At 41.2% G+C, this 21,669-nt stretch overlaps 1 protein-coding gene across 4 annotated transcripts in view; it reads right to left on the bottom strand.

Annotated features, from left to right (window-relative positions):
* Nucleotides 1–21,114: 21,114 nt before the first annotated feature.
* The window catches only part of MEAF6 (MYST/Esa1 associated factor 6), a 33,298-nt gene continuing 32,743 nt past the window's right edge, over nucleotides 21,115–21,669 (bottom strand). For all 4 annotated transcript variants that reach the window (XM_056557131.1, XM_056557133.1, XM_056557132.1 and 1 more), the window contains one exon: nucleotides 21,115–21,558. Coding sequence is in view for 1 of the 4 variants with exons in the window: in XM_056557132.1 (XP_056413107.1) it covers nucleotides 21,550–21,558 (9 nt within the window). In the remaining 3 variants the exon portion in view is untranslated. The remainder of the gene's footprint in view (nucleotides 21,559–21,669) is intronic.

Raw genomic sequence — 21,669 nt, 5'->3', positions numbered from 1 at the left:
CTTCTTCCTAGGTATCCGGCTACTGGCAGTCTCTGTACATTACGCAGCATTGGTGATGTAGTGCTTTGGGGACTTAGCAACAGCTTATTGTTAACAACTTTTTGCCCCTTATATTGCTATCAACATGTGTCTACCTATGTAATTGTCTAGGGTTACTTTCTAAACAAAGCATTGGACTCCGGTTTCCCCTAAGGACGTGGTTTATACTGGCAGAAATACCAAATACAAAGAGAGTATTCTATCATAATTTACATATTATCACTTGAGACCCTGATTAATCTTTGTTGTATATATCCAGCATAAGCAGAGACAGCGACTTGCATCTCATGGTTTACTACATTTTAATACTCACCTTTTTTGTTGTGTGTGATTTATATCTTTTAGGCTAAGTTTCCACTTGTTTTTTTTTCTGGCAGTTTTTGGAAAACAGCCACTGCAGTTTTTGAGCCAAAGTCAGAAGTGGATCCATAAGGGAGGAGAAGTGTAAGTCCTTCCTTTATATGTCCTATTCCTTTTGAATACACTTCTGGCTTTGGTTAAAAAACTGCAGTGACAGTATTCCAAAAATTGACAGAAAAAGAACCAAGTGGAAACTTAGCCGTACTAGCTGAGTACCCGGCGTTGCCCGGTTTTTCCTTCATAATCCTTGTTGGGGAGGAAAATAAACAAAGGAGGAAGCTTTTGACTTCATATGCTATCCTCATATATTGTTGTTATATCTCAACCCCATATCAAGTCCCCATATCCCGACCTCCTATCCCGACCTCCTATCCCGTCATCATAGCTTGTCCTCATATCCGGACCTCCTATCCTGACTTCATGTCCCCGTCTCCATATCCCGTCCTCCTATCTCAACCTCATATCCCATCCTCATATCCCGACCCCATATCCCGTACCTTTTTGTAGGATATGACCGCGAGCGCTGCTCCCTTGTCTCTGGAGGAGACGCGATCCGAGGCACGGGTCGTGTCACTCACCTCACGCCTCCGTCTGCTTCCTCCCGGCACGCGCGGCCCCGCTCCCTAGGGCGCGCGCGCCGGCTTGCTAAAATTTAAAGGGCCAGTGCACCACTAATTGGTGCCTGGCCCAATCACTCCCTGTCACTCCCATTCCTATAAAAACCCACTTCCCCTTCCTCTCCTTGCCGGATCTTGTTGCCTTGTGCCCAGTGAAAGCATTATAGTGTGTTTCCAAGCCTGTGTACCCAGACCTTCTGCTGTTGCCCCTGACTACGAACCTCGCTGCCTGCCCTGACCTTCTGCTATGTCTGACCTCGCCTCTGTCTTGTCCTTGTGTACCGCACCAGTCTCGGCTGCCAGAGAGGTCGAGTCGCTACTGGGGAACACGACCTGGTAGTTACCGCCCCAGCAAGTCCATCCCGCTTTGCGGCGGGCTCTGGTGAACACCAGTAACTGCTTAGAACTGATTCCCCAGTATGACCCACGACATCGCCTCTCTGGCACAGAGGATCCACCACCAGTGTCCTCATCAGCCGCTAATCCGGACCCTGACATGTACGCTGATATGATATGTTTAATATATAACTGTATACCCTACTTTTTTAGGTGGTACCAGGGGGAGGAGCCTAAAACTACTTTTAATGTGTACCAATCTATCTATATATATATATATATATATATATATATATATATATATATATATATAAAACTCAATGTGTGTGTGTATGTGTGTATGTATGTGTGTATGTTCCAGCATCACGTCCAAACTGCTAAAGATATTAACATAAAACTTGGCACACATGTTACTTATATGTCAACAACAAACATAGGGTAGGTGATTTAACCGTTACTCACCCCCATTTGCCAGGGGCGGGGTTTATGTTTAAAGTCCCATGCAAGTCAATGGGAAATATATGTTACTGCATAACTTCCAAACGGCTCGAGATAGGAGGTCAAGATAGGAGGTTAGGTGATCATAAAAGAGCAAAAAAGACCTCGCAAATGGCGCTGCTGGTTCCGTGGAGATGTAGGAATAAACCAAAATCCAAGTTGGAATATTGTAAAAGCTTGTGGATTTTATTGCAAATGAATAAAACCAATAAAAGCAATAGCAATAAAAGAGTGATACAAGTTAAGATTACGCGTTTCGGGGGAGCCACCCCCTTCTTCAGATCAGTATGCAGACTATACAAACAGAGATTCTATAAATACTGGAAAAAAGGGCGCCAGGTACATTAGGGGGCGGAGTTATGCAAATTACATACATGTGAAACAATAGGAAAAATTAGGAAAAACCACAGAAACCGAATGTAATCAAAGAATGTACATCTTATATAGGTAACAGTGGGGACCAAATGTTATTAAGACAGGGAATTCAGTGTGTGGCTCAAAGATGAGGCTGCCGATGTCTGGCAGTATCAGGCCACACATCCGGACCTCAGATGAAAACATCCAGGGTCCAGATGTGAGCCAGAACAGCTCTGACGGCGGCCGTGATGTGTAATTCGAGGGCGCGCGTCAGGGGGGAGTTGCCACGGACGCGTTGCTAAGGTGCGTGCGACACGTGGCTAGTGCGGCCAATCAGGAAGCAGTGATCCCGGAGAGCTGTCAGTGGTATGCTGACAGCTCCGTGTGCTGCATCTAACAGTGTGTAGCTCTGTGTAAACTGGCGAGAACTGCAGGGGGATGGAAGAGGATATCCAGAAATGATTAAATTGATTTAAATAAATATGAAGTGTGTTATTTAGGGGAGAGTGATGCATGATACAGGGGGATGGGGGGATACGGAGCATGAGAGGACTAAGAAAGAAAAAGGGACTCTTCGAGGAAATCTTTGTGTACCCTCATCATCTTTTCTCTAATTGCATCTTTTATAGGCGCTACATAGACGATATTTTTATTATCTGGAAAGGAGACAGATCTAGTCTAAACAACTTCATCACTCATCTAAATTCCAATGACTGGTCACTCCACTTCACCCAATCCGTTTACAGCAATAATGCAGAATTCCTGGATGTACTGGTTTCCCACGATGGTCATTCACTTTACACCAAGACCTTCTTCAAACCAGTAGATAGCAACAGCTATCTTGGCTTTGATAGTGGCCATTTTAAGAAATGGCTCACTAATGTACCATATGGACAGTTTAAGAGGATCAGAAGGAACTGCACAAAAGACAGTGACTTTATATCACAAAGTAACATTCTAAAGGCCCGGTTCAAGGCAAAGGGCTATCCCAGATCGTTGGTGCAGTCCTCCTATAATAGGGCTCTCTCCCTCAGTCAAAATTCCTGCTTACTCCCCAAACCTGAACCAATAAATACTACCACGGAACGTACTTCCAACTTTATCACCACATACAGCCAAGAACATTATGCTATCAGGAAAATCCTCACCAAACACTGGCCAGTCCTACTGCAGGATCCCTACCTAAGAAGCAATCTTCCATCCAAACCTCCGCTTACCTTCCGTAGAGCCCGGACACTACGGAATATCATCGCTCCCAGTAAACTCAAAACCACAATACTGCGCAATAACCCTTCCATTTTTCCCACGTCAACAGGAAGCTTCAAGTGTGGTCTTCCACGATGCAAGTGCTGTTCACACATTGCACACAACTGCCAATCATTTTCCTCCTCCGTTACCAAAGAAACCTTTAACATCAAATCATTCCTCAACTGTGGCTCCCGTTATGTCATTTACCTCTTACAGTGCTCCTGCAAACAGCAATACGTGGGTAGGACCATAAGGTGCTTTAGGGAACGCCTGAATAAGCACCGCAGCAACACCACACGCGGCTTCCTACTCCACAGTGTTTCGCGTCACCTCACTGAGCACCACCAGGGTGATTTCAGCAATATTAATGCTACCCCCATAGAACACATCAATAAGGATGTCAACCAACGATACAACACCCTCAGAAGACGTGAGAACTTTTGGATTCATACCCTGGGCACCATCTCACCAGGGGGTCTCAATGAAATGATTGAATGTAACCTTTAACCCTCGAACGCATCCATCAGATTAATCAACCCTGATCCGCCTGTATTTACCACTAATTTTACTTTAATCACCCCATCCACCAAAAATTCTACACAAACCCCAATATGCCATTCATTTCATTCTATTCTACATATTCACATGCATGTTGTGGTAAATGTGCATTATCACCCTTATGCACATGAACACACTCTCACATGTACACTGCTACTCAAATGTGTATGGTTTCACTCACATACATGCACAGTAGTACATTGGTCCAGCTCTACACATATGCATATGCTCACATGCATCTCTTGCGATGCATGTGCATTGTCACTCATATGTGTTATTATACAACTATTAAGTACAGCTGTCCTGCTATATGGCTGCCAAACATATGCTCACACATGTCTTTCGTGACACATGTGCATTACTACCCGTATGCTCATGTATATACACTAGTGTTGAGCGGCATAGGCCATATTCGAATTCGCGAATATTCGCGAATATATGGACGAATATTCGTCATATATTCGCGAATATTCGCATATTCGTTATACCCTCACTTTATTTTCGTAATATTCGTAATTACGAATATATAGCGCTATATTCGCGAAATTAGCGAATTCGCGAATATGCGATATTCGCGAATAATATTCGAATTGCGAATATTCGCGAGCAACACTAATATACACATATAATTCCTTACCCACTCTACATCTCCTCGGCTGGATCTCGTGCCCCCCCCAATGTATGTGTATGTGTATGTATATGTGTGTATATGTATATATATATATATATATATATATATATATATGTATGTATATATATATATATATATATATATATATGTATATATATATATATATATATTTATTTATGCTACCTGAACTAGGACCCCCACTCCATTAGCTGTCACCCATTATGTACATGCCATGTACCTCCACCCCATGTCCACAGTACCCAGGTATGACTACTAGCCCATCTTCCCAATATTTGTCATCACACTCTCCTATTTTCTTTCTTAGTCCTCTCATGCTCCGTATCCCCCCATCCCCCTGTATCATGCATCACTCTCCCCTAAATAACACACTTCATTCTTATTTAAATCAATTTAATCATTTCTGGATATCCTGTTCCATCCCCCTGCAGTTCTCGCCAGCTTACACAGAGCTACACACTGTTAGATGCAGCGCACGGAGCTGTCAGCATACCACTGACAGCTCTCCGGGATCACTGCTTCCTGATTGGCCGCACTAGCCACGTGTCGCACGCACCTTAGCAACGCGTCCGTGGCAACTCCCCCCTGACGCGCGCCCTCGCATTACACATCACGGCCGCCGTCAGAGCTGTTCTGGCTCACATCTGGACCCTGGATGTTTTCATCTGAGGTCCGGATGTGTGGCCTGATACTGCCAGACATCGGCAGCCTCATCTTTGAGCCACACACTGAATTCCCTGTCTTAATAACATTTGGTCCCCACTGTTACCTATATAAGATGTACATTCTTTGATTACATTCGGTTTCTGTGGTTTTTCCTAATTTTTCCTATTGTTTCACATGTATGTAATTTGCATAACTCCACCCCCTAATGTACCTGGCGCCCTTTTTTCCAGTATTTATAGAATCTCTGTTTGTATAGTCTGCATACTGATCTGAAGAAGGGGGTGGCTCCCCCGAAACGCGTAATCTTAACTTGTATCACTCTTTTATTGCTATTGCTTTTATTGGTTTTATTCATTTGCAATAAAACCCACAAGCTTTTACAATATTCCAACTTGGATTTTGGTTTATTCCTACATCTCCACGGAACCAGCAGCGCCATTTGCGAGGTCTTTTTTGCTCTTTTATGATCACCTACTTTCTCCAGGAGACGGTTTTTACCTCACCTGTAACCTCAGGCTCAGCAGCGGCTCCGGCTATTTTGTAACCCGTGCATTGGGTTGATATGCTAGTTTAATACTTGCTCTAAGGTGAGCAGTTACTACCTAAGGGGCCTGCAAGCCCCGCACCTACTTCCCTTCCTTTTCCCTCAACCACCCAACGGTATCACACGAGGCGCCCTCTCTGGTCTCTCTTTTTTTCTCCCCATACAAGATAGGAGGTTGGGATAGATGGACTGGATAGGAGGACGAGATAGGAGGTCGACATCGGGGAGGATTGGATAGGAGGAAGGAATAGGAGGACGTTATAGGAGGACGGGATAGGAGGACAGGATAGGAGGTTGGGATAGGAGGTCGAGATAGGAGGTTGGGATAGATGGACTGGATAAGAGGACGAGATAGGAGGTCGGTATAGGAGGTCCAGATAGAAGGTCGGGATAGAAGGTCGAGATAGGAAGTCGAGATAGGAGGACGGGATAGGAGGTCGGGATAGGAGGTGGGGATAGAAGGTGGGGATAGGAGGTCGGGATAGGAGGTCGGGATAGGAGGTCAGGATAGGAGGTTGGGATAGGAGGTCAGGATAGGAGGTAAGGATAGGAGGTCGGGATATGAGGACGGGATATGAGGATGGGATATGAGGTCGAGATATGATGATGGGATAGGAGGTCAGGATAGGAGGTCAGAATATGAGGACGGGATATGGGGTTGGGATATGACAACAATATATGAGGACGGGTTATGAAGTCAAAAGCTTCCTTCTTTGTTTATTTTCCTCCCCAACAAGGATTAGGAAGGAAAAACCGGGCAACGCTGGGTACTCCGCTAGTATATATATATATATATATATATATATATATATATATATATATATGTATAAAACTTAATGTGTGTGTGTATGCTCCAGCATCACATCCAAACGACTGAAGATATTTACATGAAACTTGGCACACGTTACTTATATGTCAACAATAAACATAGGATAGGTGATTTAACCCTTATTCACCCCCATTTGCCAGGGTCAGGGTTTTTGTTTAAAGTCCCATACAAGTCATTGGGAAATATATATTATTGCATAACCTCCAAACGGCTGGAGATATTTCGATAATACTCGATCACATGTTACTTATATGTCCACCTAAAATATAGGATAGTTAATTTAACCCTTAACTACCCCCATTTGTGAGGGTCAGGGTTTTTATTTAAAGTCCCATGCAAATCAATGGGAAATGTATGTTCCCACATAACTTCCGTACGGTTGGAGAGATTTCAATAATACTTGGTACACATATTACTTATATGTCAAATAAAAATATATGATAGTTAAATTAACCTTTACTTACACCCTTACATAAAAGATGGGTTTTTGTTTCAAGTCCCATGCGAGTATATGGGACTTCGAGTACCTTACTCCACAATCTCCGCTCTGCATCTCCTGGTGAATGTGTCAATCTGGCTTGCAAGCCACACCCCATCTCACAAAGAGAGGAGGTCGGGATAGGAGGTCGAGCTATGAGGATGGAATATGAGATCGGGATATGAGGTCAAGATAGGAGGACGGGATAGGAGGTTAGGATATGAGGACAGGATAGGAGGTCGGGATAGGAGATCGGGATGTGAGGACGGGATATGAGGACAGGATATGAGGTTGAGATAGGAGGACAGGATAGGAGGCCGGGATATGATGACGGAATATGAGGTCGGGATATGAGGACGGGATATTAGGTCGAGATATGAGGTCGAATATGAGGATGGGATATGAGGTTGAGATATCAGGACGGGATAGTAGGTCGGGATTTAAGGTCGAGATATGAGGATGGCATATGAGGACGGGATAGGAGGTTGAGATATGAGGACAGGATAGGAGGTCGGGATATGAGGTCGGGATAGGAGGACGGGATATGAGGATGGGATATGAGGACGGGATAGGAGGTCGGGATATGAGGTCGAGATATGAGGGTGGGATATGAAGACGGGATAGGAGGTCGGGATATGAGGTCGGGATATGAGGTCGAGATATGAGGACGGGATATGGGGTTGGAATATGACAACAATATATGGGATGTTGATTTTCCTCACCAACAAGGATTAGGAAGGAAAAAACAGGCAACACTGGGTACTCAGCTAGTCTATATATATAAAACTCAATATGTGTGTATGTTCCAGCATCACGTCCAAATGGCTAAATATATTAACATGAAACTTGGCACACATGTTACTTATATGTCAACAACAAACATAGGATAGGTGATTTAATCCTTACTTACCCCCATTTGCCAGGGTCAGGGTTTTTGTTTAAAGTCCCATGCAAATCTATGGGAATGGTATGTTCCCACATAACTTCCGCACGGCTGGAGATATTTCAATAATACCTGGTACACATATTACTTATATGTCAAATAAAAAGATATGATAGTTAAATTAACCCTTACCTACACCCTTACATAAAAAAATGGGTTTTTGTTTCAAGTCCCATGCAAGTATATGGGACTTCCAGTACCTTACTCCACATTCTGCCATGTTTTACTCCAAAGTCCACAATTGGTGACAGCCCACTCCATACACCCTTAGCGACACAATTACATATTACGACAGTGGTGGGTCACAAAGGGGTTAAAAAGGGTTATACAATATTTTTCAAAATGTTATATGTTGGTGGGGCTGGATGAAAAAAAAAAAAAAAGTATGATATGTCCCAGTGACTCGCAGCTTCCATTTGTCTCCATCGCGAGCCAATCTTCTGTCTTCTTCCTACTGCAGTGACAAGTGCTTGCTGCAGGACTTGACCGTCCAGCCAATCACTGGACAAGACAGGACATTGATAAAGCCAGTGATTATCTGATCCAGTAAGTTCTAATCTGAGCACTTCAATGACCTTTTATCTATTTTGTTTTCTTTTTTCACTACAGTGGTCACATGGACCACTTTGAAAAGCAAAAAACAAGAAAAATTCTCCGTAGGGCTTTATTAAAGGGATTGTCTAGGATTAGAAAACTAGAAACATAGAAACATAGAATGTGTCGGCAGATAAGAACCATTTGGCCCATCTAGTCTGACCAATAATCTGAATACTATGAATAGTCCCTGGCCCTATCTTATATGAAGGATAGCCTTATGCTTATCCAATGCATGTTTAAACTCCTTCACCGTATTTGCAGCGACCACTTCTGCAGGAAGGCTATTCCATGCATCCACTACTCTCTCAGTAAAGTAATACTTCCTGATATTACTGCATAAACCTTTGCCCCTCTAATTTAACACTATGTCTTCTTGTGGTAGTTTTTCTTCTTTTAAATATGCTCTCCTCCTTTACCCTGTTGATTCCATTCAACTACTGCCCCCCCCCCCCACAAAAAAAAAACAGAGCATCACTCTTGTCCATCGGTTGTATGTACACTTGTACACTACTCAAAAAAATAAAGGGAACACTTAAACAACACAATGTAACTCCACGTCAATCACACTTCTGTGAAATCTCACTGTCCACTCAGGAAGCAACACTGATTGACAATCAATTTCACATGCTGTTGTGCAAACGGAACAGACGACAGGTGGAAATGATAGGCAATTAGCAAGACACCCCAATAAAGGAGTGGTTCTGGCAGTGCTTTCAATCTAGTGGTAGCATGAGATGGAGTCTATAACCCACACAAGTGGTTCAGGTAGTGCAGCTCATCCAGGATGGCACATCAATGCGAGCTGTGGCAAGAAGGTTTGCTGTGTACCAGAAGACAGGCCAGTACATCAGGAGACATGGAGGAGGTCAACAACCCAGCAGCAGGACCGCTACCTCCGCTTTTGTGCAAAGAGGAGCAGGAGGAGCACTACCAAAGCCCTGCAAAATGACCTCCAGTAGGCCACAAATGTGCATGTGTCCACTCAAACGATCAGAAACAGACTCCATGAGGGTGGTATGAGGGCCCAAAGTACACAGGTGGGGGTTGTGCTTACAGCCCAACACCGTGCAGGACATTTCCCATTTGCCAGAGAACACCAAGTTTGGCAAATTCGCTACTGGCTCCCTGTGCTCTTCACAGAGGAAAGCAGGTTCACACTCAGCACATGTAAGAGACCATTGCACAGTGATCTCTAACTGTAGCCCTCCAGATGTTGCAAAACTGCAAATCCCAGCATGCCCAAACAGCAAACAGCTGTCTCGGCATGCTGGGAGTTGTAGTTGCGTACCTCCAGATGTTGCATAATGACATCTCCCAGCATCAGTACATGCTGGGAGTTGTAGTTTTGCAACAGTTGGAGGCACACTGGTTGGAAAATACTGAGTTAGGTAACAGAACCTAACTGAAGGTTTTCCAACCAGTGTGCCTCCAGCTGTTGCAAAAGTACAACTCCCAGCATGCACGGTCTGTCAGTACATGCTGGGAGTTGTAGTTTTGAAACAGCTAGAGGTTTGCCCCCCCATGTGAATGTACAGGGTACATTCACACAGGCAGGTTTACAGTAAGTTTCCTGCTTCAAGTATGAGCTGCGGCAAATTTTTCGCCGTGGTGCAAATTTCTAGCGGAAGCTCACTGTAATCCTCTGCCAGTGCGAATGTACCCTAAAAACACTACACTACACAACACTAACACATAATAAAGGGTAAAACACTACATATACACCCCCTTACACTGTCCTCCCCAATAAAAATGAAAAATGTATTGGACGGCAGTGTTTCCAAAACGGAGCCTCCAGCTGTTGCAAAACAACAACTCCCAACAACGAGTTTAGCAACAGCTGGAGGCACCCTGTTTGGGAATCACTGGCGTAGAATACCCCTATGCAATCCCTAATTTAGTCCTCAAATGCACATGGAGCTCTCTCAATTTGAAGCCCTGTCGTATTTCAAGGAAACAGTTTAGGGCCACATATGGGGTATTTCCGTACTCGGGAGAAGTTGCACTACAAATTTTGGGGGGCTTTTTCTCCTTTTACCCCTTATGAAAAGGAAAAGTTGGGGGCTACACCAGCCTGTTAGTGTAAAAAAAATTAATTTTACACTAACATGCTGGTGTTGCCCCATACTTTTTATTTTCACAAGTGTTAAAAGGGAAAAAAGACCACGAAAATTTGTAACGCAATTTCTCCTGAGTACGGAAATACCCCATATGTGGGCATAAAATGCTCTGCGGATGCACAACAAGGCCCAGGAGTGAGAGCGCACTATGTACAGGCCTAAATGATGATTTGCACAGCGGTGGCTGATTTTACAGCCGTTCTGACATAAACGCAAAAAAAGAAATACCCACATGTGACTCCATTTCGTAAACTACACCCCTCACAGAACGTAACAAAGGGTATAGTGAGCCTTAACACCCCACAGGTGTTTAATGAAAATTCTTCAAAGTTGGATGGAAAAATGAAAAAAACATTTTTTTTTCACTAAAATGCTGGTGTTACCCTAAATTTTTAATTTTCACAAGGGAAAAATAGTAAAAAAAAGCCCCCCAAAATTTGGAACCCCATTTCCTCTGAGTAAGAACATACCCCATATGTCGATGTAAAGTGCTCTGCTGGCGCACTACAGTGCTCAGAAGAGAGGGATCGCCATTGGGATTTTGAAGAGAAAATTGGTCCGGAATTGAAGGCCATGTGTGTTTACAAAACAATGGACCCCCCCCCCACATGTGACCCCATTTTGGAAACTACACCCCTCATTTAATGTACACAAAAAGAAAATCGAGCTCAAACAACTTCTTGATTAAAATCATGATTTTATTGAAGCAATTTAAAAAACAATGTAAACAGACGCCAATAATTGGAGATGGGATTAAGGTTAGATTCCATTAAAAAAAGAATAGGGCTACTGCCAGCTGCAATGGGCTAACATGTAATATGGTGTAAAAAGTAATCAATATGGTATCTCAGTCTCTAGGAGAACTGCACTGCACATAAATTATTACTACCAAAGTGCTCTATATACGGTATTTATACTATACACTGACCACAATTGTGGGTATTATTGAATATAAATTAGTACAAACAAGTGCCAAAGTAAGTTACAACCCAAATGTGCATATACATACAAAGATAAAATATTGCGTAATAATAGTATGGCAATCTAGTAGTAGCACAAGCACTTATCTATGGATCCATGCAGACTGCAGAGAGACACAGAGACTGGTAAAATAAAGTGCATATAGTAAACTTACCCATATTAAGCTGCAGAGCCCTGACCCCTACGATCGTTTCGGTTTCCCTTTATCAAGAGTACCTGAGTACCTCTTGATAAAGGGAAACCGAAACGATCGTAGGGGTCAGGGCTCTGCAGCTTAATATGGGTAAGTTTACTATATGCACTTTATTTTACCAGTCTCTGTGTCTCTCTGCAGTCTGCATGGATCCATAGATAAGTGCTTGTGCTACTATTAGATTGTCATACTATTATTACGCAATATTTTATCTTTGTATGTATATGCACATTTGGGTTGCAACTTACTTTGGCACTTGTTTGTACTAATTTATATTCAATAATACCCACAATTGTGGTCAGTGTATAGTATAAATACCGTATATAGAGCACTTTAGTAGTAATAATTTATGTGCAGTGCAGTTCTCCTAGAGACTGAGATACCATATTGATTACTTTTTACACCATATTACATGTTAGCCCATTGCAGCTGGCAGTAGCCCTATTCTTTTGTACTGGAATCTAACCTTAATCCCATCTCCAATTATTGGCGTCTGTTTACATTGTTTTTTAAATTGCTTCAATAAAATCATGATTTTAATCAAGGAGTTGTTTGAACTCGATTTTCTTTTTGTGTACATGTTATTATGAGTTCTCTTGTATCTATGCAGGAATTAGTGTGCCCCCGACTGTATGCCATAGAGGCAAGGGGTGATCACACACGTTATATGCTAGAACCTGTATTAATAACCCCTTATTTAATGTAATAATGGGTACAGTGGGCATTTACACCCCACAGGTGTCTGACAGATTTTTGGAACAGTGGTCCATGAAAATGAAAAATGTAATTTTTCATTTGCTCAGCCCACTGTTCCAAAGATCTGTCAAACGCCAGTGGGGTGTAAATACTCACTGCACCCCTTATTAAATTCTGTGAGGGGTGTAGTTTCCAAAATGGGGTCACATGTGGGGGGGTCCACTGTTCTGGCAGCACAGGGGGCTTTGTAAATGCACATGGCCCCCGACTTCTATTCCAACCAAATTCTGTCTCCAAAAGCTCAATGGCGCTCCTCCTCTTCTGACCATTGGGTATTTCCATATTCAGAAGAAATAGGGTTACACATTTTGGGGGTCATTTTCTCCTATACCCCTTGTAAAAATGAAAAATTTGGGGAAAAACCAGCATTTTAGTGAAAAAAAATTTTTTTTTTCATTTACACATCCAACTTTAACAAAAAGTCGTCAAACACTTGTCGGTGTTAAGGCTCACTGGACCCTATATTGCGTTCCTTGAGGGGTGTAGTTTCCAAAATAGTATACCATGTGGTATTTTTTTGCTGTTCTGGCAGCATAGGGGCTTCCTAAATGCGACATGCCCCCCAAAAACCATTTCAGCAAAATGTGCTTTTCAAAAGCCAAATGTGACCCCTCCTCTTCTGAGCATTGTAGTGCGCCAGCAGAGCACTTGACGTCAACACATGGGGTATTTCCATACTCAGAAGAGATGGGGTTACAAATTTTGGGGGGCATTTTGTATTATCCCTTGTAAAAAATTAAAATTTGAGGGAAAACCAGCATTTTAGTGGAAAAAAAAATCATTTACACATACAACTTTAACGAAAAGTCGTCAAACACCTGTGGGGTGTTAAGGCTCACTGGACCCCTTGTTACGTGCCTTGAGGGGTGTAGTTTCCAAAATAGTATGCCATGTGTTTTTTTTTTCCTGTTCTGGCACCATAGGGGCTTCCTAAATGTGACATGCCCCCCAAAAACCATTTCAGAAAAACTCACTCTCCAAAATCCCACTGTCGCTCCTTCCCTTCTGAGCCCTCTACTGCGCCCGCCGAACACTTGACATACACATATGAGATATTTTCCTACTCGAGAGAAATTGGGTTACACATTTTAGGAAGATTTCTCTCCTTTTACCCCTTGTAAAAATCCAATAACTGGGTCTACAAGAACATGCCAGTGTAAAAAATGAAGATTTTGAATTTTCTCCTTCAATTTGCTGCTATTCCTGTGAAACACCTAAAGGGTTAACAAACCTTTTGAATGTCATTTTGAATACTTTGAGGGGTGCAGTTTTTATAATGGGGTATTTCTAATATGAAAGCCCTTCAAATCCACTTAAAAACTGAACTGGTCCCTGAAAAATTTCGATTTTGAAAATTTTGTGAAAAATTGGAAAATTGCTGCTGAACTTTGAAGCCCTCTGGTGTCTTCCAAAAGTAAAAACATGTCAACTATATGATGGAAACATAAAGTAGACATATTGTATATGTGAATCAATATATAATTTATTTGGAATATTAATTTTCCTTATTAGCAGAGAGCTTCAAATTTTGGAATTTTTCACCTAGAAATGATGCAAGTATCGACAAAATTTCTACCTACCTAGATACCTTACCTTTCAAACTGGTAAATTACCTAGCTACCTAACCTATCTGACTTTACCTACATGCTATCTAACTAGCTACCATCTATCAATCCACCTAGCTACCAACTTACCTAGCTAATTAAAAACCAACCTACCTACCTTATAGACACTGATTTGAATAGGGACCTGTCATACGATAAAATATACCTTTTATTAAGTTCCAATAAAATATTGTCTTACACTACAAAATATACAGGCTGCCACCGGTCATTTATGATTTAGCACACATTTATCATATTGCACTTGAGCATACATAGTCTATCAGGATAAACTCCATATACAAGTGCAAAAACAGTGTATAAAAACACACAAGATATATACACAAAGAATTCCAACAGGGGGTGTGGTCCAGGTTTATCTGATATTCTGTTTTCACTATTGGTCAGAGTTTTTTCGTTAAAGGACATAAATTCCTTTATGTATCAATATGTTTTTATTTATGCCACTGTTCACATGCAAGTCTGTTTATTCACTGTATCTGACTACATTCATTCTGGAGTTGGTAACTAGCATTCACATATAGCAGTTCATTCTCCATGCCACTGTTCACACATATGTACGTTTTTAGTCTGTGGATATTCTATTGCAAACAATTACACTCTCCTTAGTCACTGTGGTTGGTCCGATATTCCAGTATTTATATTGTTCTTTAAGGTAACTCACATGGTGACTGCTAACAGATCAGACTAACCAGAGTGACAAATGAGAGTAATTGTTTGTTTGTTTGCAATAGAATATCCACAAAAACTAAAAAAACTTACATATGTGTGAACAGTGGCATGAAGAAATAACTGCTACACATGAATGCTAGTTACCATCCCTAGAATACATGTAGTCAGATACTGTGAATAAATAGACTTACATGGGAACCAGTGGCATAAATGAGAACATATTGATACAAAAAAAGGAATTTATGTCATGTAACAAAAAAAACTAAACTTTTACTGAGAACAGAAGATAAACCTGGACCATACCTCCTGTTGGAAATTTTTTGTGTATATAGCTTGTTTGTTTTTATACACTGTTTTTGCACTTTTTATGGAGTTTATCCTGAACTTGTATACTCAAGTGCAATAAGATAAATGTGTGCTAAACCATAGGTGTCCAGTGGCGGCCTGAATATTTTGTAGTGTAAGTCAATATTTTATTGGAAAGTAATAAAAGGTATATTTTATCGTATGGATGGTCCCTATTTAAATCAGTGTCTATGTTATTAATATACTGGGACACCCACTATTTTAACCTGATAAGTGTTAATACCTACCTACCAAGCTACCTACCTGGTTACCTACTTCCCTGGCTATAGAACTACCTGGCTACCTACGTAGCAAGCTAGCTGCCTGGCTACCTAGCTACTTACTTGGCTTTCTACCTACCTAGCTACCTACCTGGCTATCTAGCAACCCTGATACCTACCTAGCTACCTACCTCACTATCTATCTACCTACCTAGCAACCTAACTACCTACCTGGCTACCCACCTATCTTGCTAACAACCAACCTAGCTACCTACCTAGCAACCTTTATGGCTATCTACTTAGTAAGCTAACAACCTACCAAGCTATCCACCTACTTGCCTATCTAGCTAACAACCAGCTTAGACACACAACCAGTGTGTGCTGGCCAACTTATCCTTGTTTGTGTTATACATATGGGGGGAGTGGCTACCTCCATATTGGCTCCTGCCCCTCACCCATTTTGTAAGGTGCTGGATGTTTCAGACCTTGCAAGGCTGCTAACAATGCACAGAGGCACATTCACAGTGTAGGGTCCGTCCCAATGAGGTCACCTTATCGTGGTGATATGATCCAAACTATTTGGCAAAATGGTGAGCAAAGTACCTCCATTTTTTGCATTGTAGCAATATGGCAGTTCATGTTTTACCTGTATCTTTGTGCTAGCAGTGTGCTGCTGTATTCTCCTGTCTATGTATATTTAGCCTAGCAGCGTGCACCTGTATGCTAGGTCCATGCAGTAGTTTGGTACCAGTGTGTGCTGGCCAACTTACCCTTGTTTGTAACAACCAGCTTAGCTAGGAACATACCTACCTACCTTTCTAGCTAACAACCTACCAACTTTCTGACATTTACCTACTGGGGGGGGGGGGTCTACGGTGGGACACAGGCCTACTTAATGGGGTATCTATTATCCTAATTATGGGAGGGCAGTGCACTGGAAAAATGCGGTGTGTAACTTTTTTTTCCTGCGGATGCTAAAGAGATGTTTTTTTGGTTGGAGGAAGTCGACATGTTGGTCTGTTCCAGATGCAGAAGGAAAGGAAAGAGGACATCGCTGATCAGAAAAGACATTACCTGTAGGTCCCTAGATGTAACTATAATCACTTATATGATATACAGATCTTGTGTACAGCGGGTATCTACCTTTATATGGTCCTGTATACAATCACTTCTATGGTACAGGTCCTGCAACAAGGTCAAAGACCATAGCACCAAAAATGGGAAAACTCCAGATATGTGCAAAGGAGCCTTAATTTATTGGTTCCCCAAAAGCTTTTTTTGAGAAACCAATAAATGATAGCTCTTTTGCACATATCCGGAGTTTAACATCTTTGGTGCTGTGGTCTTGGACTTTGTTGCATGCTTGGTATCCGGATTTGCTATCAGGATAACTACATGGACAATGAATTATTCAGTGCTGTCTTCTACTGCTTTTCTGTATACAGATTCTGTGTACAGCTGGTATCTACTTCTTTATGGTCACTGTACAGTGAAATACAGGTCTGTATATAGTGGTTTTATTCAGTAACAGTATGATGCATTAGTCAGTCACTGTGTGATGTAAAGTGTGTTCCTGATGAGGCGGTATTATTTGGTCCTGGTATTGTTTATATTCTAGTATTATTGGTATTGTTAGTCTGTATATATTGGTTTTTACTCAGTAAGGTGGTATTATCCAGTCTTTGTGCTGCTATAATTTGTTCTATGTACCGTATACTGACATTATTGGTAATATTGGTCTCAATATTACTGACCAAATCCTGAATAATACAATACAGAAATTTAGGTGCACTACTGTGGTAGATGTATACAATGACATTGGCTAATCCCTCAACACTGATGTTAAAATTGAGACATTCGCCAGTGTATCCTTATATTAAGGACACACCAACGCCAAGGTTTCTCAGATGGCACGGGACCCAACGCTAACCTACCTGTGCGTAAAAAGCAAAAACCAGGGGCCAGTGGGCAATTACAGCAGCACTAGGTCGACATGCAGCCTGCTCCCAGTTCCCTCCAGCGTGACTGAGCACACATACAATGGAAGGGGGGAGAGAGGCTACAAGCCCCACCCAAGTTGGCTGATATAGGTGGCACTTGTAGTCCGTTGCGGGCATCCTCCATTGTATGCATTTTTATGCTGGGGATCGCCCCTAGCAACGGACTAACAGGGCAGGATCTGCTCCCCCAGTATATATGCACAACCACATTTGGGGTTGAGCACCTCCAAATCCTGAATACTATCGAAGTAATATGTATGGTGATTTTAAAATCCCTAAAACAAATTTGAATCACCCTCCTTTTCCCATAAAAAATTAAAAAAACAAAAACAAAACTGTGTAAATAAAAATAAACATATGTGGTATCGCTGCGTGTGTAAATGTCCGAACTATAAAATTATATAATTAATTAAACTGCACGGTCAATGGCGTATGCGCAAAAAAATTCCAAAGTACAAAATAGCATATTTTTGTTAACTTTTTACATCATAAAAAAAAAGAATAAAAAGCGATCAAAGTCTGATTAACACAAAAATGGTACCGATAAAAACTTCAGAACACGGCACAAAAAATGAGCCCTCATACCGGCCCGTACGCGTAAAAATAAAAGTTATAGGGGTCAGAAGATGACAATTTTAAACGTATAAATTTTCCTGCATGTAATTATGATTTTTTTCAGAAGTGTGACAAAATCAAACCTATATAAGTAGGGTATCATTTTAACTGTATGGACCAACAGAATAAAGATAAGGTGTCATTTTGACCAAAAAATGCACTGCGTAGAAACTGAAGCCCCCAAAAGTTACAAAATGAAATTTTTTCTTCAAATGAATTTTTTTTCCGTTTTGCCGTGGATTTTTTGGTAAAATGACTAAGGTCACTGCAAAGTAGAATTGGTGGCGCAAAAAATACGCCATCATATGGATTTTTAGGTGCAAAATTGAAAGCGTTTTGATTTTTAGAAGGTGATGAGGAAAAAATGAAAATGCAAAAACGGAAAAACGCTGAGTCCTTAAGTGATTAAAAAATATGTTTGTGCCATATAAAATTTAAAGCACGTCTCCACAGATCCACCTAGGACTGTATCCACCTTTTCCAGCCCACCGAGCACCTGAAAGCTGAACTAATTTATGCAGGCTAAAGTAAACAACTGCCGAACCGAGCAGTTTGTGACAAATTAAATCACTAAGTTTGCACATCTCTACTAGTAGGTTTGAAATGGCTAGTAGGTTTGAAATGAGTGGTGGCATAACACTTCAAGCATATATGAAGTGTGCAGCAAATGTACTGTGTGAATAATGGCATGTATCCTCAAAAATATAAAAAAATAGATAAAAAAAAATGAAATGGTAATGTATTTTCAAACACATATTTCAATGTGCAATATGCATTAGAGTATGTGGCAGAAAATGTGTGAACATTCACATAACATCTGCTCTGTTACTGCCAGAGAGCATGTTAGCGTAATAAACATGAACAGGTTAGGTATTATTGGTACATAAAATGGGCATAACCATTGTTTAACACACACATACACACACACACAAACACAAGGGATTAGCAAATAGTATGTTTATTTAGTAGATCCACAGTGAATGGACAAAAATTCCAAAATAAGTCTTAAAAAAAAAGAAAATATCACATCTATCAGCAGGGGGGAATGGAACTATTCGCCGATACAAGATGCTGAGACAGCACTAACTCTTAGGAGCACCTTGATGTGCAACGTTAACATAGGCTTCTTAGATTGATAGGGCAATCTGCCACTCCAAGCAGCCACACAGGGGCCTGAGTTGCCGAGTGAACTCGCAGTGTACTCAGATATTACAGAGCAGGCCAAGGTCCGGGGAGGGTGTCAACAGCAGGAGGCACACTATGGGTGGGGTCACTGGCGGATCCGCAGCGTAAAATATGCTGTGGATCAGTTATGTATGACCCTACCCGTAGAAAATATTTCTTATTTTCATGACAATTCAGGAACAGCTTTTCTTATAGCTCTGTTTTGTGACGTTCCATTGTTATTCTAACTAGAAATGTATAGTAAATAGCCAACTGGAGTTACCAGTTGGGGGGGTGTTCCAACATCATCATACTAGCCAAAAAAAAAAGGTAATATGCCAGACAGTGTAAAGACACCACCTCAATTGTTAACTCCCAATTGGCTATTAAGTCATACATTTCTTGTAACAGATTAAGACAGCTATACAAAGGCATGTTCCAGAACGGTCATGTCATGGGGAATACAAGCATGTGCTACTCTAAGGATCCTTGGGAAAAAAATGCTTATTACCTCAGGCAACACTATTGATTATGATTATTTGTGTAAAATTCATTCACTGTAGTATTACAATTGCAAACAGAATTTTGGTCTACATGAACAGTTAAAAATAATAAAAAATAAAAACTATGTACACATTCACAATGTTTTTTTGTTTTTAAAAGGAAAAGACACCCCTACTGCATTTACTAATGTTCCAGCTAAATACAACTGTATGTGACAAAAGTACCAGTCTCATTTTGTAGAATCATACTAAAATACCCAGGGTCTCAGTAAAGAGGACTCTGTAATGTATTAAACTCTGAGAATAGTTTATAAGGGTATGTTCACATGTAAGCAAATTCTCTGCACAGGATTTGATGAACAGGATTTTCTGCTGCAGATTTCAATGTAAACTAAATGACTGAACACAGTTCTAATCTGCAGTTACAAATCCTGTGCATCAAATCTGCACAGGATCCTGTATGTGTGAACAAACCCTAACAGTGAGAAAACAAAAACAAATGGAAATGCAAGACCATATATTAAGGAGGGGGGGGGGGGGGGAGGGGTTATTTCTTCTCTTGTCCATATAGAGGGCAGAAAACAGACAGACAATCTGTAGCCAGACAGTAAAAACACTTCTGGAGGACTACTATATTAACCAAACATCTGACCGGTCCACCTTTTTGGGTGAGCACAGGCAAGGTACATAACACAAGAGTGCACATAACCTTTATAGATCAACAGTGACATTTTTAGGCTAACAGACAAAAAAAATACTTAGTCTTCAACTTAAATTGGCATTCTGGGATTTTTCATTGATTGCCTATCCTCATCAATAACCAAGTGGTGGGGGTTGGACACCAGGCACACCTGCCGATTAGCTGTTTGTATGTGGGAACAGAACTGTAAGCAGATAACCGCATACAGTGAGCAGTGGTCAAGCTGATTTACTTCACTGGGAATAGGAGCTGCTGTAGCTACTTTACCATATACAGAATTGTCTTCCAGTCCCATCCACTGTGTTTACAGGCATAACACTGCTCTGGCAAACAGCAGATCAGCGGAGTGCCAGGTGTCGGAAGCTCATGATCAGTTACTGATTGCCTATACCGAGGCTGGTGTAGAGAAAGTAGCAGCCACAGCACACCCTTCATGACAAAACTTCAGTTATTGCACCAAGCAGATAAAGTGCGACGTTCCAACTCTGTACAAGTGTTTTTCAAGCTTATCATGAAGGATGTGCTGTGACCTGCTTTTTATTTTAATATCATGGACCTGTGAGGGGTAACCTAGCCCTCACCTGACGCTGCAATCACAGGAGTTTTACATGTGGTTTATGGATCTTATTTTTGCTGGTGCTGCCCAATGTCTTGGATGCACTATGGCTAAACAATCAATGTAAAAGTCCTGGAAAATTCCTTTAAGCCTATTAGTGATAAAAGGAGTGGGACTTTATCTACTTGCAGATATCAGTTCTTAAGTCCTCATACAACCAATAACCTTTTGAATGACATCAGGTTTCTGAAGATCTTTCTTACAGCTGTTTAAAACCATACGCATTTTATTTTTTGAGACAGAGTCAAATGCTTAATGGCTATTCTAGATTAAATAAAGTCATCTTTCTGTTGAAGTTTTTCTTGACTTTGAAGATGGAGCCACATTAATAATCCTAAAAAGAAAAAAAAAATCTGATTAATATCCAATTTTGTAAATTCTATCAACAAAGTAATCTTAGAAAAATACTGTAATAAAAATAATAATTCAGAGAATTCAGAATACA

The sequence above is a fragment of the Hyla sarda genome, chromosome 2, assembly GCF_029499605.1.
Source record: "Hyla sarda isolate aHylSar1 chromosome 2, aHylSar1.hap1, whole genome shotgun sequence".
Classification (NCBI taxonomy): domain Eukaryota; kingdom Metazoa; phylum Chordata; class Amphibia; order Anura; family Hylidae; genus Hyla; species Hyla sarda.
The sequence above is the reverse complement of the archived record's forward strand: the minus strand, read 5'-3'. Positions and strand labels throughout refer to the sequence as shown.